Raw genomic sequence first — 19946 nt, 5'->3', positions numbered from 1 at the left:
CTCTCCCTTAGTAGATATAATAGAGAACTTCAAGTTAGCCTAACCTGCCTAAATACTGTACCCCTGGTTCTAATTACTATAAGTGACTTTTTTTTCTCATAATCTATTCACTATCGCTTAGCTTTTTAGAGTTAGGACTACTTGTGGAGTAAGAAAAATGGATTGAGTGATGGTGGCTTAAGATGATTTTGGCTTAAGGCAAATCAATCATGTAATTAAACAATTACCTTAATAACAGATGTCTCAACTCTGGATGGGGGACTCTGAACTTGTGCTGCTGCCGCCATATTGGCAATGGTGCTGAGATGGTTCATCTGGCTCATTGCCATGGTGACAGATGCTGGAGGTAGGCTGACAGGAATTAGAGGGTGGGGCATCATCATAAAAGGCAGTTCCAGTCCTGTAAAAAATACACATATATCATCATTTCTCTATTCAAGTAAAACAGTGAAACATGGTATATCTCATTAATTAAAATGGCTAAGGATATAAATCATTGAAAATTGAAGCATTATAAAATGTTCTAATAATGAGAGTCAAAGGAAAAATATTTGTCCTCTTTGCATGCAACAGTACCCACTTACCACTCAGGGAAATTAGGCTTAAAGCTAGCCAGTTTGGTGCCATGTTTTATCACTCACCACTCTTCATTTGTGTTTAATACAAACAGTTCTTTGCTACATTATTTTTCTGATCAGTCTAATTCTTGTTTAAAATACTATGGTTTTCTTTATCACGTTTAGCTGTCTAAATGTAGTGTACCTATCTACTATGTCCTATATTTCACTATCAGATCATTAGATTTTTTTCTTTGCAACTTTCATTTTTAGTGCTAAAAAATGCCATCGTACCATTTGGCAGAAGGTGGCTCTGCTGAAGATGGCGGAGAGGATGACTCACTGGAAGGCTAAGTGCTCTAGGTATACGGGGGCAGGTAACAGAAGCCTGAGATCCCCGGGGGTGGGGAAGAGTACAGTGTTTCCTTTTCCCAAGAACCTTCACTGCTGCCTGTGGGGAATGAATATCAATTATTTGGATACAATATTATTCCAAATCTTCTAATGAATAATTGGAAATGAAGTTTTAAAAAGCATATCAGACGTAGAGAATGGACTTGAGGACACGGGGAGGGGGAAGGGGAAGCTGGGACGAAGTGAGACAGTGGCATGGATATATATACACTAGCAAATGTAAAATAGATAGCTAGTAGGAAGCAGCCGCATAGCACAGGCAGATCAGCTCAGTGCTTTGTGACCACCTAGAGGGGTGGGATAGGGAGGGTGGGAGGGACGCACAAGAGGGAGGGGATATGGGGATATATGTATATGTATAGCTGATTCACTTTGTTATACAAAAGAAGCTAACACACCATTGTAAAGCAATTATACTCCAATAAAGATGTGAAAAAAATATATATCACATTTGGAGATTGGCTAAGTGATTTCTTGGGAAATAAGCTCAAGTAAGTAAATTTCCCCTAAACCATATTTTCCTTTTGTTTTTCTATTTCTTAAATACAGTCTCAAATTTTCTGAAAAATAACATTTTTATAACAGGTAGCCTATTTATGAAGTCTACTCCTGTTTGACTAACCAACTTAATATAAAATGGATTCTATTATATACCTAGAGAATTAATTACTTCTTGGAACTGAAGCACACTGATAGTTATAGAACCCAAAGTTATCCTTGTATAATAGAATCCCAGTCACCCTTCAGAGTTAAAGTTCCTAATTTAATTCCACAGAAAATCCTAAACATAGAATCATTAAATGCCCAGCTTGGTTAGACATGCTCCAGGGAACACAAAGATCATTTACAAAAGATAATAATATCAAAGCAATAAATTAAATGTGTGTGAATCAATAAATATATCTCTTGTTTCCAACTGCAGAGAAACTTAGGTTTATGACTGTGGCAATACAGGTGCCAAAGTCAGAACAGTACCTTTAAGGGCGTGTATTTCAACATCATGGCCACGTCTCAGATTAAACAGATCTTGAAACACCTTAATAGGGTACTCCTTGGAAGGTTTTTATATATCATTTCAATTTAGGCATGTTCTCAGATTAAATTATTTTACCATTAATTTATTGTTTAACTGAATCTGTTGAATATACAAACTACCCACTTGAAAGAAAGTTTCTGTAATATCTCTGTCAGCTTATGAGTTTTCATTTCTTAAAAAAGGAAAAGAAACTGTATTTTCATATAATATGCTTAGAAACAGCAAAGTAGGTAAAACTCCAATTTAAATGTTTTAGCTCTATTAAAAGCCTCATTATAAAATCTCTAAGACATAGATTTTCATGAAGAATACTTAGTTGCTGCCATGATTTTTTTTTCCATTTACTTCAGGAAGACAGTTAAGGTTCAATATAAATTCAAACTCATTAGCTCAATACTGTCTGGATCTTAGAGTAAATTGTTCAGAAGTGGGTAATGAAAACTCAATTCAAATTCTTCAGCAATCAGACAAAGCAATTTTATTAAACAATGAAGAGAATCAATTAAAATGGATATCTTTATTATTTTACAAGAAACCAGGACAGCTTTTGGCTAAACAAAAAAGTTTATAGCTTCATACAGAAATGACTCACATAAAAGCAATCTCTCCAGCTTGCTCCTACATTATGATATAAAAGTTCACTTCTATATTCACAAATTTATACAGTTTATTTCTCTACTCGTGACTTTTTTGACGCTTTATACCAAGGTCCTAGTCAAACATGCAAAAGCTGTAAGTATATAAATTTTTTGAACATATGTCAAGAAAGCATTCAGTGACAAAACGTTTTAAACATTTTCACTTTATATTGCCTTTATCAAAGTATATGCAAAATTCTTCGTTACATATTTACTTTTTATGTTATCATTTAAAACAAGAGTTAAAGCATAATCACCAACTATTTGGATATAGAAATAACACTTTGGAATAAATGTTATTGAATATGGGAACTGCATTGGAAATTTATAAATAATAGATAATTTTCTCTTTATATTTCATTTAAAATATCCAAGGATTACATTTTCATAGTAGGTTGCATTTTTGAGGTTAACTAATATTAACTAATATATGGAGGAGGGAAAAATATTCATATTCATTATTTTGGATTGAGTTTGAGTTCTGCTTATATCTATTATCTACTTTTGTTTCTCTGTCCAATTGAGCCAATTTCTTTTATTTACATCTAGATTACCAGTTAATAAATGGGAAAAGCCATTTTCCCAATATACTTCAATTTCACTCTTATATCAACAGAGAAGCACTTATAATTCTATTTTTTCACATTATCAAAGTGTAAATTATAAAGCTAAAATTCTGATTAAATCATTCTGGTAACAGATTATATACAAAATACTACCTATTTCCACATCTCTTTTGGATCACAGGATATCAGTCCCTTGTGTAAGGGTAAATATCAATCATCTATATATGAATTTTCCATAGCAAGTTTATAACACTAGATTGGATTTTCTCACTACATAAAATGCTCCTAGCCATCTCTGCCAATCATCATTTGTTAAATACTCATGATGTTAGCTCATTTGGGTAATAAATAGAGCAAACAATTAAGAAACTAAGTCTAATGAAAAATATACAATATATAACCAAGTCAGCTGTAAGTGAGTTTTGCTTAATTTATAACATCCTTCTCCTCTATTAGCATGAATAAATAAGTATTGAAAATAGGCCACTTCAGAACAAGACATGCCCATAGTTATTAAATGTAAAATTTCAAGTGCTTTGGTTTAAGCCAATATATTTGATATAAGCCAGTATCTATGTGTGAGCCTACATACAAACATGCATACACATATACACCTTTAAGATTAAAGCTTATTATTATGACTGCATGAAAACTTACAGGAGACAGCAGATTTCGCATATAAGAAAAGTTCTAACAGTTGGTAAGGAGAGTTACAGAGAAACAGAAAAGAATTGATTCTTTTCTTCTCTTCCATTCTTGTAGAATCCTACCATTTCTTTGACTTTACAATGGAATAAAAAGACAAACTTGATCTAGCCCTAGTATCCTTAAAGAACATACTCTATAACAGGGGGTAGAGACGTGTATGCAAAAACTCAGACATTTGATAAATATATAAAATGGTTTTGAACCAAGGAAATTGGTCATGAGCTCATGAAAAGATTCAGCGCATCCAGCTGTTTGATTATCTAGACTCTATATCCATATTTCAATGTGTTGGAGGTAAGGATTAAAGGGAGAGAGGATCTCCCACACCTAGTCCTAAACACATATTGTGGAGAAGCATGGGAACAATCTCAGGCTAGACACCTGCTTACACGGGTGGAAATAAATCTGCGCTCTGACTGACGGCAGAACACACAGGCAGCTGTTACATGATGAAGTTAAGTAGTGTAACCACAAGCATCAGGAAGGCCAGCTCCTCATGCAATGGTGTGATCTTGGTGGAGTGAGAATTAACAAATGTACCATCTTGCAGCAACCAGATGTAAGTGGGCACATGAACACAAGAGGAAAAATTGAAATTAACACCTGATTACCTGTTTTGTCTCTAGCTAAAAGCTATTAATTATGCATTTATATAATCTGAAACAGTTTATTTACTCTGCCTAATTATACCGATAGTAAGAATATATCTATAATTATATATGCAAATATATGGAACTTATATACAAAAAGTAATTGTGTGTGTTTAGGTTTCCTTTCCTGTAAAAGATGTGTATTTCTCAAGGACAAGCAAGGTGATTTTAAGGTTCAGTGTAACTGAAATTCTGATTCATAAGGAATAGGTATGGGACGTTCCCTGCTTACATCCTCTGCACCCCCAACTTTAAAACATAGTCGTAGGTTCTGAAAAAGTAAATAGCTTGGTGGACTATCTTAGTCTTTTTCTGAGCTCAGACTATATTTTGTATCCTTCCATTTTATATTTTTATGGTATTTTATGATACATATTTTATGATGGATCAGGTTATAAACAGAGAAATAGACTACTTTGGGGAGAAACCCTTAAATTTTGAAGCCATCCCTTCTTTAAAGGTAACCAGGTTCTCAAACAGTTAGAACTGATGGATAACAAATAAAAACTAGCTTAATTTTTCCTCTAATTACTGCCTTCAGATATGCTCTGTTAAGGCTCCCTCCTCTGCCCCTTAATAACCTTGAGCAGATTTTGAGTATAAGAAAATCCATTCTACTTAACGCCACTCTCTGCATCCTCATCTCCATCAGCACTTGCCAGCCCTAGGGCCTAGGGAGCTGGAAGACAGAGAGGTGGGAGGGTGAAAGCCTCCCATCCAACGAGTTCCTGCTCAAGTCCTCCCCGCACTGTCGCTTCTATGGCTATGCCTATTGGCCATTGACATCTCCCAGGTGGCAGGTATATAAATACTAAATGCCAAGTATTCCCTGCCAAGTAATGATCATTTAACGGGGTCTTCCAGGGGAGCCTCCTAACTGCACAAGTCTCTGACAATGGAAATCTCCTGCAGCTTCCTGCTCTTCTAAGCTCCCCAAACTGCCATGGTCTCTTGAAACTAAGGCCCTTCTGGTGTGGGTCCTTTTGTTCTGATGATGTCCACTCTCTCTATTCTGTCACCTCTCCTCAATTCTTTCTCCCCTTGCTCAAACATGTACAGAAAGCAGATCAGCAGTTCACACCAAAGCAGATATCCAGCTATGAAATGAGGTGGAGGCATCTGTAATCCTTGAGTAATTCTCTTGAAACCCCTCTTGGTGGTGAGGAAGGACTCTCAAAAAGGAATCACTAAGCCACAGCTCCCTCCATTAAGTGCTGTCTTTTCACTACAATGTTTTCTCCGAATCTCCTCTCTTGTGTTGGTCTTCCTCTCTTATAAATGGAGGAAGAGAATGTCTGTGGAGTCTGGAGTGATAGTTAAGATAGCAACTCTGGTTCAGCTGCTATTAATAAGTACTGATTGGTATTTACTTTTTTTAAATTGAGAAGTACTTGGTCCCTTTTGTTCTTGTGTGGAACCACAGGAAAATTTATATTTAATATCTGGTTACATAGCATATTCAGTAGAACCAAAAACAAATATGACTATATTATAAGTAGAATTTTAGTAACTGATTCCTGTAAAAAACTGAAAGAAAGGGAAAGAAATATGAATGCTCAACATTTGAAATGTTATTTCACAAATCAACTGAAATTTTTTCAATTGAGACAAAAGTTCAAAAAAAAAGATTGCATGAATAAAAAAATAAAGAATGATTAAATGTAGAGATAATCATTAATAAAAGAAAGAAGATCATTTTTTGGAACACAATTTTTATGTAGGAAAGGAAATGAAAACTGCTTTGGGTAAGGATATTGTTACTGTTTCTCTTTAATTAAAAAAAAAAAAAACTATGGGTATGTATATCAGTGGTACTGATTAAAATCCTAGCCCAAATAGTTACATTTATTACTGAATTCTAAACATAGCCAATAAGTAATAGGTTCCAAAAGAGAAGGCCACTGTATATTTTTTAATGAATTTTGGACAGAGTGCATGTAAAGTAATCAAACACAAAGTTAAAGTGATCTGTAGAAAAGAAATGCCTTTTAAACCACCATGCATTAAAATAGTAAAAGTATATTTAAATGTCATTATCTTTTATACCTAGTTGATATGTAACTATTTGTTCAGATTTTCCCACAGGCTGACCCTGATAAAGGAGGCAAATCTCAAAGGGACTAACGGTCACACCACAGCTTAGTGAGTGACACTGATAGACTGTGACGGGAACCTGACATTGTCAAGATTCGTTTACAATGAAAATGATGGCAAGAGCGGGCATTTACTCCATACCATTGGAGACCACTTAGAAGGATGTCAATGCCATCTTAACAATGGAATCAAGAATGCTAAGGAAAAGTAAATACTAGTCTCAGATGCTACAGATGTTCAGCTGTTACTTCAGCGGTAGGTGAGAATAAACAAGTTATTGTTTTTAGAGGATAAACTTCACCCTAATAAAAAATGAGATAGGAAACGTCAGCAGTAATACTAGTACTTTGCATAAATAGGAGAAACAGTCCTTTCATAAATTACTCTAATGTAATCTTTTAAATCTTTTTCTGGATAACAATCTGAGCTCAGTGATCTACTTTAGCGAGTAGAAACACTGAAATCTTCCGGTGTTTTGGTTCAACTTTATCAAATTGCTTTATTTTAAAATGAGGAAGAAGCAATCTGTAAAGGGTACTATTAATTGGGTAACAATTTTAAATGTTCCAGTTTAAGTACAGTGGTTTAGCAAAGAAAACAGCACAAACACCTCCTAATTGATATTGCACAATAATGTCCACAGAGCAGGCCATTTCCAGAGTTTAAAATTTATATTTGCACACATATCCTGTTTGATTTGGAAGTGCTATTTTTTCTTAGAGAGAAAGAATAATATTGTCATGAATTCTAACTATCCCACTGCCAATAAATATGAGTCATTTAGGAAAACATGTTACTTTCCCAGAAATAGGCATTTTCTTTAGTTATCTGTCATTAACTAAACCTAACTCTGAGTGTTACATATTTGTTAACTAGAAATTTAAAACTCTTGCCATACAAGGAGGTTTCTATTTTACCTGTGTTGTTTTATTTTGAATGCAGAACTGTTTTGAAACATTTTATTTTATATGTAATGGTGATAATATAATACTGGTGCTATCAGTGTCCCTGGACTCAGCAGAACTATGATATTAGCTAAATTTCATCAAGTTGAGATACTTCTATTGCCTTACATACTCCACTGTGTTGTTGGAAGTAGCATAAGTTAAGCTGCTGCACAAAGTGGCACACAAAATACTGGAAATCAGAACTGTTTATTTTTAAAATTTTGCTTGAATATTATTTGCCATGGCTAATGACTAACTTGCAAGAATAAGAAGCAAATTGTAAAATCAGAGCTGAAGTTCAATTCATTAATGTCAGATGGGCTACATAAATGGATACTTGAAGAACAGGCAGATATTATTAAAAAACAATTACACTGAGAATCTTTGAGGAATCATGGAAAACTGGAACAGTATTAGGAAACTAAAAATAGACAACAGTGTCCATTTAAATAACCTTGATTTTGAACTCATGAAAGTTATTAGAATAAATTATTATATAAAGAATACAGTATTTTACATATTTTCCCTTATTTCAAACCAAATTCCAGAAAGTTTTGATGGAACTTAAAATAAAAGAAAGAAGGCCATTACTATAAAGATAAAAGGTTAAATACTTAATGTGGAGAAGACAAAGATAATTATATCAGAAACACTTTGCTTTTTGATGCTGTTGTTTTCTTTGGACTCATTAGCACTACGTTCTAAGTGTTAACGAGGTAAAATAGATCCCCCAAACAAAACAAAACAAAACAAACAAATGCAGACTCAGACTGGTAAATAGTTACATAGAACTCAGTATAGGAAACAAATAGTAGCTACATTAATTGTATTGACTAAATATTTGGGTGTCTTGTTGATATGGACGACTCTAAGCAAGAGTCAAATGTTTCTATTCAGTGGAAATTAAGATATTGCAACAGATAGGTTAATTTCTACAGCTAAAGTATAATGCTATTACGGACAGTGTAGAAATAACAATACTAGGAACATATTTAAGCTTTCCAATCTAAAATAAATACATAAAATTCTTCAGAATAAAGCAGTTTGGTATAGTGTATCCATGTTAATTTAACTGCATCTTTTAACCTTTCTCATAGCCAATGTCAGTGAATTTCTACCTCTTCCCATTTTAACTCATTAAATTATTTTTCCATTAGGCAAACAAATGAACTAGAAATTCTCCACTCTAAAGATATTGCAATTTCCCTGTAGGGTTACAATTACATCAAATAAAATTTCAAGTTAATATACTTTCTATACTGTTACTAGAGTACTCAAAGCCATGGTATACAATATTAGCAATTTTATGTTCACGTTTAAGTATTGCTCATGGTCAGTTGAAATCAGTTTTAACTTCCAGTGTTTCATATAACATTTCAATTTCAAATTATTTATGTTGAAATTGAAAAATCTTCTCACTTGAGCCAAAATTGCTATTTAATTTTCTAAAAATCATAAAACTCTTATAGGTAGGATAACAGGCTCATGGAATTCTTTTGATATTTCTCATATGCATGGATCTAAGTGTTAAATTATCTTCTCCCCAAACCTGGTTAGCCTCAAAGAATGACATCACCAGATAGTTGTATAAGCCACAAACCTAGGAATCATCTTTATCTCCTCCTCTTTCTCTGTGTGCCACGGATGTCCAATTCCTGTTGATTTCATCAGTGTGATTTATCTCTACTTTGTTTCTCTCTCTGCTGTTGCAATCATATTCCAGGACCGTCATTACTTTTAAGTACAAATCTTACATTGTCACTCCCCTGCTTAGAGGACTTCAACTGTTTCCCATTGTTATTAAGTAAAAGACCCAACATTTCTTTTCTTAACGTAAGCACCAAATGATCAGGCTTATGCCTCTTTTGCTCGTCACTGTATCCTCAGCATTTAACAAAGTAGGACCAACTCTGTCAGTTTTTGAGTCGAGAGTTGCAAACCCAGACCAATTCTTACATTCACATGTGGTAAATTTCACTGTGGCATTAAAAAATGATAAGCTATAGCCTTTGTCCTTGACCAGCTTATAACAGAAAAGAGAGATAGATATAGCATATATGCACATAATCTTATCCTTTGACTGGAATAAAAGATAGAGAAGACGAAGAATAGGAAATATGTCTAATATTTTAGAAATAAACTTCTTAGAATGTGGTAATCATTTGGATACAGATGGAGATGAAAAGAGTAAAATGTGAGAGGTAACTTCAGTATCTAGTTAACAGTTGGGGATACGGTAATATTATTAATGATGCGATGAAGATGGTGATAATGATGATGACAATGATGATATCTAATATGTATCATCTGCTTCCAGTGTGTCACTCACTATGTTCAGCTTTTATATGCACTATCACAATGAATCTTTAGAACCTCTGAGATAGATCCACATTAGTATTATTAAAGTTGATTAAACTTGCCCTGGGATTTAGATCTTGGAATTCTGAACTCACAATACCAGCTTTTAATCACCTTTATGAGGAAGATCAGGTTTCATTATGAATAAAAATCCATTTGATTCTGGACTTGTTGAATATGAGATATTTCAGAATCACTCAAATGAGACTGACAACAAGCACTGGAAATATGGCATTGAAATTTGGAAGGAAAGCAGATGCCCAGTGAGGAAGATTTGGATGTCTTTGATTTGTAAGTGGGAGATTAAGCCATGATGCTTGAAGAGGGTATAGAAAGTATAAAGGTATTTCTCCTAAAAGTGTATTTCTACTGAAAGCCACAGAATAAGGCCCAAACAAGCCAAGCTGGATGACTTAAAAATAAAGCCTAGGAAGCTGAGCAGGAATAAGCAAAATTAGGTATATGACTCCTACAGTAAGTTCTTAACACTAATGGGTATCAATGCATTTTTATAATTTCAACTCTCCCCACTTACTGGTAAGCTATAATATTCTTTTAAATAAAATGGTCAACATGAATGCCTGACAGATGTTGGGTCCTCAATTAATACTGAGTGAATAAATGTAGAACATTATCATTGGATTTAAAGATTTAACAATCCTAACTACGACTTAGGTAGATAGCCTAAACAGAGACAAAAAACCAAATAGACACAACTAAGCATAGTTTGAAAAGGTGCCATTAGTCCAACTTATAGTATGACAAATAATTGTAATATTCAGTAATTACAAGGTTCCCCTTAAGAACACTATGGAGAGATGCAGCTTTAAATCAAGGGACTACATATCACAAAGAACTCAGCAGATTTGAAGGGCCATAGAAATAATATTATATCCTAGTGGTAGATTACATGCAGATGGCAGGTGTGTTGAAAGCTACTGTTTATACAAAACCAAATCATTCTTTCCATAGCTTCTATTATATGTAGTGAAGACATACTATTCAAAGCACTTTTCATCAGTTTTTCATGGGCAGACACAGCAGGAGATTTTCAAGGTCAAAATGACCACTAAAATTTCAGTTGCTGGCGATAAAAATATACTTAGAAAGATGAGTAGTAATATGGACAAATTTATTTCTAATTTAATTCCAATTCAGGAATTAAATATAAAAGCATTCGCCTTTATCCCAAGAATAAATGGATACAATACGCTTTTTTAGATTGGTATGACAATGTGAATTAGAAGAAGAGAAATAGTTAGAAACTGTGTTTTGAAATGAGGATTGACTTTCTGACAATATCAACACTCATGGGTCAATATAAAGTAAAACTTAAACATCTTTATTCATTTTTTAAAATTAATTAGTTTATTTATTTTTGGCTGCATTGGGTCTTCGCTGCTGCACGCAGGCTTTTCTCTAGTTGAGGAGAGCGAGGGCTACTCCTTGTGATGGTGCATGGTCTTCTCATTGCAGTGGCTTCTCTTGTTGTGGAGCAGGGCTCTAGGCACACGGGCTTCAGTAGTTGTGGCACACAGGCTTAGTCGTTGTGGCACACGGGCTTAGTTGCTCCGCGGCATGTGGGATCTTCCTGGACCAGGGCTCGAACCCGTCTCCCCTGAACTGGCCAGGCAGATTCTTAACCACTGTGCCACCAGGGAAGTTCTATTCATTTCTTATTTCAAAAATTATCTAGTGCAATTGTTATAGCCATAATGTCACCAATGAAAAATATGAGAGAATGCAACCAACTTAATGATTCGACCAAACTAATGAACCAATGATTCAGTTGTCAGAATTGAGTGCTAAACACAGGTTTTATGTTAATTAAAAAAAAAAAAACGCCCACACGGGGTGATTGATATTTGGATAAATCAGTCATATTCATTATTTTTCTTTTCTTCAACAATTTTTCTCAGCATCAATATTAAAAAGACACATGCTTTATTGAAAAATAAATGATGAATGATGAAATTACCATCTTTTCTCAAGTACTTAAATAAATAAAACTTTCAAAAATCTTGAACTTACAAAAATAACATCTACCCAAATTATCTTTATCTATAATAAAGCCATTGTATTTTAAATATTTTCAGTGTAAAAAGAATTCTACCTATTAAAAATAATTATCTTCTAAGAGGGTCCTTAATTATTGAACAATAAATAGCTATCTAACTGCAAAAATACTCTGTAATAAAAAATTATAATGATCTGTTAGTTTCCCTTGTGATCACAAAAACTTGTCTTGAATAATTTCAATATCTCCTCCAAAATTAAAATATGGCACCATTTCTACTTCTAGTCTCTTCTGTTCTATCATGTACATTCTCTCACATCATTCACACGGAATGTTAGGACCATCGTCCACAGTCACAGATGGTCTCGTTTAGATGTACCTGGCCTAACACCTGGGCAAATACACCTTGTTAAATGTTGCTCTTAATTAAAATAATATATTAAAAAAACTAGCTAAGACTTCAGTTAGTAGGCTAAACAATTTTTCAAAACAAATTAACTACTCAAGAGCTTCTTCTTTGAAATTTTGTTCTAATGCTTCCTATAATGAGCTACTTTTCACAAAGAAGCATCTGGAATATGTTTTGCACCTTATATATTTGAACTATTTTCAAAAAATTATAATTATTGTACGGACACAGCCATAAACAAAAATTTTAAAGTGATTTGTTTTTAATGGTTTATGTGTCAATACTATGTGGGATTTTTTGAAATATTTATATCAATATATTGTTATCTATTTTAAATCTAATATATTTTTAAAGTGTTAAGAATAGAGGCTTAATTTTAAATGTGTCAAATCTCTACTGACTGTGAAAATAATTTTTGAAAATCACTCCATGATGTGCGTTTACTCAGGTTCATATTAACATATGTTTAAATTCTGGCCTTGAAAAAGATTTCATGTTCTTGTTTATCCAAAGATTCAAGTTAATACTGCATATTGAAAATCTTGGAAAGAAAGGGGAAGAAACCACAGACTATTAAGATTATGATGCAGTCATAGCAAATAGAAAAAATATAAATAGAAGATAAATAATTTTTAAAATATCAACATATAATCATAAAAAGAGAACCAAATGCCAAGAATATTATGGTATACAGGCCAAGGAATAAAAAATTATATTTAAACATCACTACACAACATACAATTTATTTTTCTGTATATATTTGAACCATAGAATGTTGTAGTACAAAACAGACACAAAAGTCATTCATTCTTTCGTTCTTTTAACATATATCAAACACTTACTACATGCCAGGCAATGTTGCAAGCGATGGGAATATAGCAGTGAATAAAGCATATAAAAATCTATATCCTCAGGGAGTTTATATTCTCATTGGGAAGTGGGTAGAAAAAATAATAAGCAAATAAATAAAGTGACATGACACATTAAATGAAATATCTGTCATATAGGGATGAAAGAATTTTTGCATATACATGACATATGTGTGTACGTGTAAGCATGTATGTTAGGAGGGTAGATTGGGAAGAGTTTGCTGAGAAGATAACACCATCAAGCACCATCCTCTCCTTTTACAGCAGAAGAAACTGAGGTTCAAGATGATAAAATGAAATGCTTGAGGTCGCATAAGTCTTCAGGTGAAGAGCTGGACTCAATCACATTTATTTGCCTGACCCGTGGTCCTAAATCCTTCCCACTGTACCACACAGAGCACACCTACTTGAGAGAATTGCCTGGACTGTGCGATGAAGCAAAGACAAACATGAATGGTGGATCTGGATGACAGGTGGGTAGTTCAATTGACTGGAGGAGAAAGTACATATTAGGAACGCATCAGGAGTCAGAAAGAATTAGGTAGGGTAGGGAGATGAGAATGAAAGTTTTCAGATGTCAGGATGATGAGTTTGATCATCATCTTAGGCAGGGGAAAGATATGATTAACGTGATGTATCAGATAGTCAGAAGGAGGAAAAGGAACTTATCATCAGGAATAATCATCCCAAGTTCTGTCATCCACCATATCGACACTGATATAACCAGGGCAAGAATCCTGATTCTCATATTTCATGCCACTGGAAGATTGATAAAATATAAAAAAAAATATTGTGTTCTTTATCATTAGAGTTTTCTAAGATGATGACTGAAGAACAAATTGGTTTCCAGAGGCAGACATGACAAAACAATTATATTGAGTGAGGATATACTGCATACTCTTCCCCATATCTGAATCCAGTGGCTTGTAAACTAATTCCTTTTATATATGCACTCTAGAGATTTTCCACAATAAAAGGAACACTATGTGTATCTTGTTCGGAAGTCTTCACATAAAAGATATAATTTACTCTTTCTTAATAGAAGGTAACAGCTTACCAGTGAATATGGGTTATGTAGAATTCTTAGGAAAGCAAGTTGGGGGGATGCTCTGAGTGACACATAAAGGAAATATTCCCCCCAAATTCATGATTTAATAATAAGGTTTCTGAAATATAACAAGTTTGGCTTTAATATTTTATTGAAAAATTTAATCTGGGAATGTGTTTTAATATATTGCTACTTCTATTCTGTGCAGAATATATATTACTATTCTGTAGCACCTTCAATAACTGTTATCATATAGAATATTATACACATCCGTAGAGAGCAAAACAGTGTTTACGATCCTGATATTGAAAAATATGCACCAGTAAAAATACATCCCAGCCTTAGCCACTATTCTTGCCATTCACTTTTCTTCACTATTCACAATTCTTATATTCACTAGAATTCCTCAATACTGACTTCAAAAATAACAATATATATTATGTAGGTAATAATTTCTAAATGATGCCATAAAAATTTTGATTTCCAATGTTATATAGAATGTCTTATTAAAATTGTACATCCAAATATATACATGCAAAAAGTACTTATTTTCTTTAGCTTGATAATATCACAGAGCATGATAATCCTTCATTTTGCCTGAGGAGGATTTTATTTTTCTTATCAAATCCATAAAATGATCATATTATTTTAAGTTGCTAACATGTAAAATAAAACGCAATATGATTTTTATTTGTAGAAGATGTCTCTATAGCTCATATCATTTACTTTAATGATTTTTATTTTCTTACTCCAAAATTTTCAAGTTAAATTCTATATTTATCTGGAGGCTTTAAGACCAGGTAAACGTGCTAAAATACATTTTCAAGCAGCTTACTCTGCATAGACTGCTTTTAAAAATTCAAAACAGCCCCCATAGCAAATGTCATTTCTTTCATGGTTACAAAATGCAAACTCCAAGTGTTTTATCCTAATGAATAAATGAGTTTGTCCTTTATGTATAAAATATAGTTTGTGTTTGTTGCACAAGTTTTTAATAATAGATGAATTTTAGGTTTGCTCTAACATATTCAATAAAGTGTGATTAATCTGGTTTTTCAAAAATGCAAAGTAGACATTACTATATTACTTTGCAAAATGCACAGCTTGCAACATTATTGTCTCAGTGGGATCTTAAATTGAATTGTAAAACGTGTCTTATTTCCAGTTTGATTTATGTAAGAGATAGCAGTGGATAATGTCCCTTTTGAAGTTTCACTGCTTTGTGTGAACAAACAATATAAACCTAAAATTCATCATAGAGTTTATTAGAACCCCAAGCAAACTTTCCAGTTATGTTTGACTGAAATGAAAATTATGATGGACTTAGAATACCACATTTTCAATGAAACAACTTTTTGAAGTTTACTGTTATGAAGGATTATACAATACATTTTTGACATTTTCCGTGATTTTTATTATGGTATTTCAAGTAATTACCAAATCATGTTTTTCTCTAAAAAAGCTTTCCTGTGCCCTGAGAATTAATCTATGATACCATTTAGCTTGGCTTTTTGAAGTAAATATCACCAGATAAAAGCCAGCTGGATCTGAATAATAGGATACTTGAATGAATGTATTAGTGTTTGAAAAAGAGAGTACAAATCTTCTAAAAAGATTAATTTCCATAAAAAAAGATAGCTCCCAGATCTACAAAAGAATAAATTCAAAAACATAATAAACTCTCAGAAAGAAAGGTAGATTAAAGTAAAAGCTGCAGCACCTTGTTACTGCAGCTGTTGTGAAGCAATGATTCTGTATCAATTACATTTGGTTGGTCCTGTAGGGCTCTTCAAAGCTTTGTGTGAAAAGCCCGAATACAGGATACATGAGGCAATGTAATAACTACAGCGATTAATTTTGATGCAACACCACTTTCATTCTGATCTTACTCTCAATATTTACAGTTTGAGAGAAGCTACAAAGGTTCTGATGGGAATATATGAATTGAGTAAGGACACTTTTTTCTTCTTCATTTATTAAAGATGTGGATATGAAATTTTCTTTGTCATGAAAATATTGCAGCTTTATCACGCAACATAGTTGCTGACATCATCATGTAAAAAGACCTGAGTTGGCCAATGTACTTTATTTTCAATATCCTGTTTCAAACATGTTCTCTAAAAAGGGCCATGAATTCTGTTCACAAAACTTCTCTACTTTAGCCTGTACAGTTACTAATAAGAACAAAGTTTGGCCATGCATAAATTCCTCTGGGAGGTAAAACATACCCTTCCATCTTGGATGACTCATGTTATTACTATCTTTAAGACAAAACCAGAATAAAAGGTGAAGATAAATTATATTTTAACTTTGATTAAATCCTAGACATATTTAAATCTGTTAAAATAATTGACATGAAACGCCATATTAATATTATTTAATTTCAAATGCAATGTAAAGTATGGTAAAAAAAGAGATATAGACAATACGATGGAATAGTAGGTATATTTCACTTCTGAAGTAATTTTTTTATAAAAAATACAAAATAATACCTAAAAAAAGGAAATCTTTGTACAATCATAACAGCATAACAGCAAGAAAAGAAAAATCAACTAAAGGAGATTAGTAAATCATTTTTCCAATTACATTTTGAAACTCATTCGAATGTGTGGAGTAAAATAAACTGCTAATTTGCCTTACTCCCCTCCTTCCTTTTATTTTTTTACAGTACACTGTCAAAATCAACCCCAAAATGAAATGTACCCCAGTAATTGCATGTTCATTTAAACTTCATAAGTTGTTTAAGTATAGCTTGCTATTTACAAATTAAGTCGACCATAATGAAGACATAAAGGACATATTGCCATTATTAGAAAAATATTACTGCATTATGAAATGTGTCAGTGTTTATCAGAAAAATATTTTTAAAGAGAAAGGTTTCTTTCCCTGCACTCATATTGACTACTAAATGGTTATGACTATTTTTAACAGTAGCTTAAGAATTTCTATATCGTACTTCTTCAAGAAAGCTGCTTTTAGTTAAAACATAAAAATGGTAGTTACAAGGTTTCTGCAAACATAACTGCCATTCCATTAAGGAAATGGTGCAGCAACAGTAAATAGTGGCCTCAAGGGAAATGTAAGTATTGATTTTATTACTGTTTTGGTTGGTTTGTATTTGCAATTGTCAACTCTAATTTTGGACTATGCTTTAAGTATCCTTAAAACTGCTTAAGGAAAGGACAAATATTAACTGAAAAATATTGATAACTATTAGTTTTATAGCTTTAAATATCATGAGACTATTCCTTTTCAGCTTTTCATAGTATGTCTTTTAAAAGTAAGAAACTTTAATTTCGCTACACACAGCAAATGAACCACCAAGTTGTCTTAATTAAGTCATATTACATACTCATTTTGTACACTACAAATCAGTATTTGATTCTAAAGTTAATCACTACAAAAAGTATAAACATGGTTATACACTCCTTACTTTAGTTTGGAAATGTGCTTTGAATTCATTGATATTAAAGTTTTGATTCACCTAAAAAGATATAAAATAGCTGTGAAACTAATTATGAGTCTAGCATTTTCATCATGTTGAAATAAACATCAACTCACAGCCTCATTAAATGTAAAATGATCAAATACTGAAAAAAGAACAAAATTTGCCAACGTAATATAATTAATATGGTTTATATTATGATCATCATCTTCATCATCACTGATTTCCTCTTTACATTTCAGTAAATGACATTCGCGCTTTTATGCTGAAGGTATAATTAAGAACACAGATCATTTTCTTAAACCATGCCAGAGAGCAACTATGTTTAATATGTAAATTTTCAACTATACCTACGGGGCTGTAAATATAGTCAGTGTTAAACTTCTACAATTAACTAAAAGAAGTGTTTATGCTACACATAAATTTTAAAAATGTCCTCTGTGGAAATCTAAAGAGGTGCAAATTAATATTAAAAAAAAACATTATGGCTTCTCTTCAGATTAAAAAACATAAAGTATTCTTGGGGTCACAAGCCACACGGTGTGCTTTAAACTTCACATATCAAAAATAGAAAGACAACCTATTATAAACACATGCAAAATCTTGAATATCACTAAATGCCGACTCCCTACATCATGAATTTACAAAGAGGCCAAAGGAAAACAGTCCCCTTGATTTTATGTAAAAGTCATACTTACATTGTATTTTAAAATATTTAGAGAGGAGAAATGGCTTAATGAAGTAAAACCTTGCTTTGACTGGAGAGAAGGGATTTATCTGTGTATACTACATGTTCAGTATGTGCTTATTGGATTGTTTCTTCGTTCCAAATAATTAAAATTTGATGGATAAATATACAACAGGCCTATTGGTTCGACAACAGTCTTAAATCTTAGCTTGGCCATTTACCATATAGTTCAGAATGAAAGTCATAAGGAGTATTTCTTCATATTGAAAATAACTTTGTGTTTATCTCCATCGTCAATCTTCCTTGAGACCATGCTTTAGCATGTCTAAGATTTCCAAGTTTCTCATTTGAGACTTTTTCTTTCTTCTTCTCACTACCATCATGGACTACAAACATTTTTAAAGAAAATCCTGGAGTAAAACTTACTGTAAGTAGATACAGGTTTTTTAATATAGATTCTAAAAGTCAAGGGTCTTGTTTATAATACATGGCTCTCTATATCAGTGATTCTCAAACACTTTGGTTTCAGAATCTCTTTATGCACATTGGTCATACCTGTCAATACTTATCATGTTAGAAAAGAAAATTGAGAATTTAAAAATTATTTAGTGATTGATTAAAAATAACTACAAGTTCATTGCATATTAGCATAAATAACATGTTTTGTGAGAAATAAATATATCTTCCCCAAAATGTACACTTTTGCAAAATTCTTTAATGTCTGGCTTAAGAGGAGTCAGTTGAATTTTCATACCCACTTCTGCATTTAATCTGTTGTGGTGTAACAAATCATCTAGCTTCTAAAAAACGTTAAGTGTATACTCATGAGAGAATGAGTTTTTAAATAGTAATTAAGGTCTTAGTATTATTATGAAAAAAAATTTTTGACCTGTTGAACTCCCTGAGCCCTTGGGAACCCTCATTTCCATGGGTCCTGTGACCACACTTCAAGAACTGCTGCTATATCTGATAACATTTTAGGACGTTTTAGAACATCCGGGTTATGTATTAATTTAGAAACTCAAATACTATCCTAGTATTACTTCAGACAATAAGTACAAGATTAGAAAAGTTGCTCTAAAGTTTTTTACAGAAAACTCATTACTTCCATGCCAACAATTGAATCTAAAAAAAGGTAGTAATAAGAAAGGGAAATTTTTTCCTCTAGACTTAATTTTACCTCACTAGGAAAAATCAGTTATTAGTCATTTTGAGGTGGCAGACAAAGCATAGAATTTGGCAAAAGTTAGAGGTGACTTAAATATTATCTTCACAGCCTTAAGCATAAAGATTCACTCTGTACCTCAAACACTTCATCTGGAAAGCGGGGATAATACCTATTCAAGAGCAAGCACAGAATTAAGTAAGATGATGAAGATGAAGCATCAAACTTGTAGAACTAGGTAACTGATAAAGACAGCAATTATTAAGCAGAAAAGTCAAGGTTAAGATCAGGTGACTGACTTCAGGTGTTGAAGTCAGACAGAAATGAAATGGGGATG

At 32.8% G+C, this 19946-nt stretch overlaps 1 protein-coding gene across 2 annotated transcripts in view; it reads right to left on the bottom strand.

Annotated features, from left to right (window-relative positions):
• DACH1 (dachshund family transcription factor 1) overlaps positions 1-19946 on the bottom strand; it is a 414474-nt gene that overhangs the window by 132852 nt on the left and 261676 nt on the right. For both annotated transcript variants that reach the window (XM_089899464.1, XM_022577063.3), the window contains exon 4: positions 228-400. In XM_089899464.1, the coding sequence (XP_089755590.1) occupies positions 228-400 (173 nt within the window). The remainder of the gene's footprint in view (positions 1-227; positions 401-19946) is intronic.

The sequence above is a fragment of the Delphinapterus leucas genome, chromosome 18, assembly GCF_059928025.1.
Source record: "Delphinapterus leucas isolate spDelLeu-1000000601 "Yukka" chromosome 18, BTC_Dleu_Yukka2, whole genome shotgun sequence".
Classification (NCBI taxonomy): Eukaryota; Metazoa; Chordata; class Mammalia; order Artiodactyla; family Monodontidae; genus Delphinapterus; species Delphinapterus leucas.
Note: the sequence above shows the minus strand (reverse complement) of the source record. Positions and strands in the feature narration are given on the sequence as shown.